General features: G+C 47.0%; 1 protein-coding gene across 3 annotated transcripts in view; it reads right to left on the bottom strand.

Annotated features, from left to right (window-relative positions):
• Positions 1-1,011: 1,011 nt before the first annotated feature.
• CHCHD6 (coiled-coil-helix-coiled-coil-helix domain containing 6) overlaps positions 1,012-6,000 on the bottom strand; it is a 363,492-nt gene continuing 358,503 nt past the window's right edge. For all 3 annotated transcript variants that reach the window (XM_073644940.1, XM_073644942.1, XM_073644941.1), the window contains one exon: positions 1,012-4,332. In XM_073644940.1, coding sequence (XP_073501041.1) covers positions 4,309-4,332 — 24 coding nt within the window. In that variant the 3' untranslated portion in view covers positions 1,012-4,308. The remainder of the gene's footprint in view (positions 4,333-6,000) is intronic.

The following is a 6,000-nucleotide window of genomic DNA, read 5'->3' as shown; positions in this document are numbered from 1 at the left end:
TGCTCCTGATTTCAGAGCTGCAACGGTCAGTTCCGCTCCGCGCCGGTCAGTTCTGCTCCTGATTTCAGAGCTGCGCCGGTAAGTTTCCAGTGCTGATCTCAGTGCTGCGCCGGGCAGTCTATGCTGCTGATTTCAGTTTCCACAATGGATTTTCTCTGCAGTGTGAGAATATTATTTCATCAAATCTCATACCCTTTCCTGGTACTATAATATGCATCGGATTTTCTGCATGTAAATTACTGGCTAAAAATCTGCTGCACATCAGTTCGGTGTGAAATGACTGTGATGAGAGTAGATGAGGCTTTTATGGCACGGTTTGTTGCTGGTCACGGCTAGTCAGGAGCCATATTCTCTGTATCTGCTCTCCTAACTTGTCTGTATGAGTAAAGATTCGCTTCCCCACTGCAATAAAAATTTTGGAAAACTATGCTGCATTGTCCCTCTGTTATTCCTCCTGTACATATATGAGCACAGAGACAGGGTGTTTGCATTGGTGGACTGCGTGACAAGCAGGATGCGGACATCGATTTTGTCCCGTTTTTCTGTTGATGTTCCTGGATGCTTATGAATAAATTGATAACTGGGTGCGACCATTAAACTTGTTCATGAGTTTCCTTACACGTCATCCAGTCCGTGTAGGACACCTGCAGCCGCACACGCAATACGTCACTTTATACGGTGGCGTTCCTGAGAGCGGAGGCGGCTGATGAAACGTGATGTCCTGGACAGAACCTGGATACGGGTCTCAGATAAGAGGCCACGGTCTAAGTCGTGCAGAGGACTCCTGTCCCCCCCGTCCCATCCTCGTGCCCCTGTCGTGACCTCCTGTTTCTTCCCGTCCTCCTGTCCCCATATTCCTCAGCCTTTAGGCCCCATACACATGTCCGCTCCGTTTCGGGAACCATTCTCACACAAATGAATGGAGGGGTCCATGATGTAACAGAGAGCGTGCCTACCTGCAGTACCACAAATACCACGAGGAGGGCGCTGCATGGACGCAGAGACGTCCGGTTCTGTCGATGTAATTTTTATTTATGTTTAGACAGTTTTACAAAGAAAAAAAAAAATCTGTTTCATGGCAAAGAGATAAATATAAGGCGCGACACTGACCTGTAATACATAAAAAGCCCAGCACAGAGGCAGCAGACGGCCGCCATAATGTGCCGGTGACGGCAGCATTAATAACACACTACTACAACCCCCATTCTTTGGCACATGCAAATATTCTAAGCTTCCTCCATCCTAATCTACAGACGGCGGTGATATAAAGGTGGAATCCACAGGATGGGAGTATCTACTGAACCCAGGTCGTAATAATCCACTCATCCAGGCAGGACTATAAAGTGGCATAAATGGGGGGGCGGGGAGGAATATTAGGTGGTCCCTTGTAAATAAGCAGCATTGAATAAATGTATATAAAAAGGCAAGACACAGGATGTGTTAGCAAAAACATGACACACTGCGCTGAAACTGCAGCTGTGCACGGTATGTGTTGGTACATACAGGACACACTGCGCTGAAACTGCAGCTGTGCACGGTATGTGTTGGTACATACAGGACACACTGCGCTGAAACTGCAGCTGTGCACGGTATGTGTTGGTACATACAGGACACACTGCGCTGAAACTGCAGCTGTGCACGGTATGTGTTGGTACATACAGGACACACTGTGCTGACACTGCAGCTGTGGACGGTGGAGGTCATGTGTTGGTACATACAGGACACACTGTGCTGACACTGCAGCTGTGCACGGTATGTGTTGGTACATACAGGACACACTGCGCTGACACTGCAGCTGTGGACGGTGGAGGTCATGTGTTGGTACATACAGGACACACTGTGCTGACACTGCAGCTGTGGGCGGTGGAGGTCATGTGTTGGTACATACAGGACACACTGTGCTGACACTGCAGCTGTGGGCGGTGGAGGTCATGTGTTGGTACATACAGGACACACTGTGCTGACACTGCAGCTGTGGGCGGTGGAGTTCATGTGTTGGTACATACAGGACACACTGTGCTGACACTGCAGCTGTGGGCGGTGGAGGTCATGTGTTGGTACATACAGGACACACTGTGCTGACACTGCAGCTGTGGGCGGTGGAGGTCATGTGTTGGTACATACAGTGGGGAAATTAAGTATTTGATACACTGACGATTTTGCAAGTTTTCCCACCTACAAAGAATGGAGAGGTCTGTAATTTTTATCGTAGGTCACTTCACCTGTGAGAGTCAGAATCTAGAAATAAAAACAAGAAAATCACATTGTATGATTTTTACATAATTATTTCATGCAATAAAATACAATTTAATTATTTGATCACCGACCAACCAGCAGGAATTCTGTCTCTCACAGACCTGTTAGTTTATCTGTAAGAAGCCCTCCTACTCTGCACTCATTACCTGTATTAATTGCACCTGATTTAACTCATTACCTGTATAAAAGACACCTGTCCACACACTCAATCACACTCTAACCTCTCCACCATGGCCAAGACCAAAGAGCTGCCTAAGGACACCAGGGACAAAATTGTAGACCTGCACAAGGCTGGGATGGGCTACAGGACAATAGGCAAGCAGCTTGGTGAGAAGGCAACAACTGTTGGCGCAATTATTAGAAAATGGAAGAAACAAAAGAAGACTGTCAATCTTTCTCGGTCTGGGGCTCCATGCAAGATCTCTCCTCGTGGGGTAAGGATGATTCTGAGAAAGGTCAGGAATCAGCCCAGAACTACACGGGAGGACCTGGTCAATGACCTGAAGAGAGCTGGGACCACAATGTGAAACATTACCTTTACTAACACACTACGCCGTCATGGATTAAAATCCTGCAGGGCATGCAAGGTCCCCCTGCTCACACCAGCACATGTCCAGGCCTGTTTGAAGTTCGCCAATATCCATCTGGATGATCCAGAGGAGGCATGGGAGAAGGTCATGTGGTCACATGAGACCAAAACAGAACTTTTTGGTATCAACTCCACTTGCCATGTTTGGAGAAAGAAGAAGGCTGAGTACAACCCCAAGAACATCCTCCCAACCGTGAAGCATGGTGGGTGAAAGATCATACTTTGGAGGTGCTTATCTGCAAAGGGGACAGGAAGACTGCACCGTATTGAAGGGAGGATGGATGGGGTCATGTATCGCGAGATTTTGGCCAACAACCTCCTTCTCTCAATAACAGCATTGAAGATGGGTCGTGGATGGGTCTTCCAACAAGACAATGACCCGAAACACACAGCCAGGGGAACTAAGGAGTGGCTCCGTAAGAAGCATTTCAAGGTCCTGGAGTGGCCTAGCCAGTCTCCAGACCTGAACCCAGTAGAAAATCTTTGGAGGGAGCTGAAACTCAATGTTGCCCAGCGACAGCCCCGAAACCTGAAAGATCTGGAGAAGATCTGTATGGAGTAGGGGGCCAAAATCCCTGCTGCAGTGTGTGCAAACCTGGTCAAGAACTACAGGAAACATCTGACCTCTGTGATTGTAACAAAGGTTCCAAATATTAAGTTCTGTTTTTCTATTGTATCAAATACTTATTTCATGCAATAAAATGCAAATTAATTGTGTAAATATCATACAATGTGATTTTTCTGGTTTTTATTTTTAGCTTCTGTTTCTCACAGGTGAAGTGACCTACGATAAAAATGACAGACCTCTCCATTCTCTGTAGGTGGGAAAACCTGCAAAATCGACAGTGTATCAAATACTTATTTTCCCCACTATACATGACACATTGTGCTGACACAGCTGGAAGCCATATTGCAGGGTGAATGAACATGTCTGATTTAATATAGTAACTGAATTAAAGGGGTTGTCCAGGATTGTAACAACAGGTTGTTGTTGTTTTTTTTTTCAAAAACAGCATCACCCCTGTCCACAGGTTGTGTCTGGTACTGCAGCGTTGTTGCTGCACACAACCTGTGGACAGGAAGAAGGTAGCCAGGTTGTTTTTCAATTTCTGGTCTTCCCCTTTAAGTCAGTTACAGCAGAGCCAAGTTTGTCATTTTGCACAAGCCCTGAAGCCGTAAACAGAAGGATCAGTGGTTTTGCACAGGACTGCAGGCACAGCGCCAGACACCAATGTGCACGAGGCTCTGGGGAATAAAGCGTGATGTGACTTCCTCTCCACACGTGGCCTAGTGTACAGAATAACACCACTGTCTATATAATGGCGTCTCAGCAGTGGTATAATACATTGGGGCGCTCCGCTGTACCCTCCGCATAATCTACATTAACCCTTCATTTGCTGCAGTCGGTCCTCAGCTCCGGAGACGGTCGGCTCTTCATCTTCCGTCGCGCTCGCAATGGGGGATTATCCGTGACTGAAGAGCAGGTTCTGGAAGAGACGACAGAGTTTAGTGAGACCCGTCACATTCCCCCGTCATAGAGAGCATTCAGCACGGCGGCGCCATCGTCTGGTGGGATTACTCTGAAGCCGCTACATATAGTCAGCGCCTGTGGAGATGGTGGCGTTCTGACACTGGCTATGACCACCGGTCGCCATCAGATCCACTTCATGGACAAACACAAGAGCGAGTCCAAAAATATGGTGAACATGGAAGAGGGGCGTCCCAGGAACAACAAGTTGTTACTCACCCTCCCCAGGTCCATCGCTGCCTCTCTGCTGCATCAGGGACATCACGACGACACTGCATTAGCTGCCGCGCTCAGAGATTGGCTGCAGCGGTGATGTGTGCTATTGCCGTGACGTTTCCGGAGCAGCGGTGGACCCGGGGAAGGAGAATAACAAATGTTTTTACTATTTTATCCAAGGAGTGAAAAACGCTGCATAGGAGCTGCAGACACAAAACGGTAGGTTTCATCGATTCTGTGTCAGTTTTTTTTTTTTTCTGGACGCTTCAGTGTAAATTGAATCTGCGGACATGACGGACCGTCAGCGAGGCGGATCCGTGCAGGACACGCGAGACGGCACTTTATACGCCGGCGTCCCTGAGAGCGCCGGCGGAGGATGCTACAATTACAATCCCTATTAAACCTAAAAAGAGAAATAAACACAAATGAAACCCCCATGTAAATGATGTATCCCCCTATAACAAAGAATCGACTTGATGGGAATTGTCTGGCGCAAATCTCATCCCAGCGCATAAAGAAAGTTCTCGCCGCGGGGGCGGCAGGCAGTAAACTCGCCAGTGTCATGAGGACGTGTCTGCTAAATCTTTACTGGATTGTTATTGATCAGCCCTGGACGTCATAACGGGCATCACTAAGGATGGCAGTATATGACCGCTATAAGACCACACAGCCGCTATCTATACGGACCCCACAAACCCCCTTCATTACCATGGACAATATTACAGATATTACGCTGGCTGTGTGGCACAGATCCACCTGCGTCCGTCTCATGTCACATCCTGTATCTAGAAAGTCCACTCATTCGGCCGCCGTGGACTATACAGGGGTCACGTTACAGATTCCACGTGATTATGTCAGACGTCCGGGGGTCTCGTGCTGGGAACCTACACTCGTCCGTACGACCACAGAAAACACATTAATAACCAAAATCCCAAGCATCCCAACCATCCTCTCTTCTCAGTGTCACGGGTCTACTGATCAGACCAAGGGTTATGGACGGTAAGATGAAGGATGCATGACACCGACCAAATTATACTGCCATACAAGGCTTCAATAGTGCCACCATTCAGTGTACGTAACAGGACCATATAACGTATAAATAATACACCAGTGCTAATTACCATACCATACTATGCGATATATAATGTATAAGTGGTGGAAGATAACACATCCATACAGTGCACATAAAATACCTTCATATGGTGCTAGATTACAGTACCATATAGTGTGTAAATAGTACAATACTGGCATATAGTGCTAAATTACATTTGTACACTATATGGTACTGTTCTTTAGCCTTACATACAGGTACTACATTTATGCTCCATATGGTACTGTTATTTAGCCCTATACACCTGTACTATATTTATACACTATATGGTACTATTATTTAGCACTTCCTGCTGGTATT

This window comes from Phyllobates terribilis, unplaced genomic scaffold (genome assembly GCF_046119375.1).
Source record: "Phyllobates terribilis strain yellow unplaced genomic scaffold, ASM4611937v1 Scaffold_8__6_contigs__length_399053987, whole genome shotgun sequence".
In the NCBI taxonomy this organism is placed as follows: domain Eukaryota; kingdom Metazoa; phylum Chordata; class Amphibia; order Anura; family Dendrobatidae; genus Phyllobates; species Phyllobates terribilis.
The sequence above is the reverse complement of the archived record's forward strand: the minus strand, read 5'-3'. Positions and strand labels throughout refer to the sequence as shown.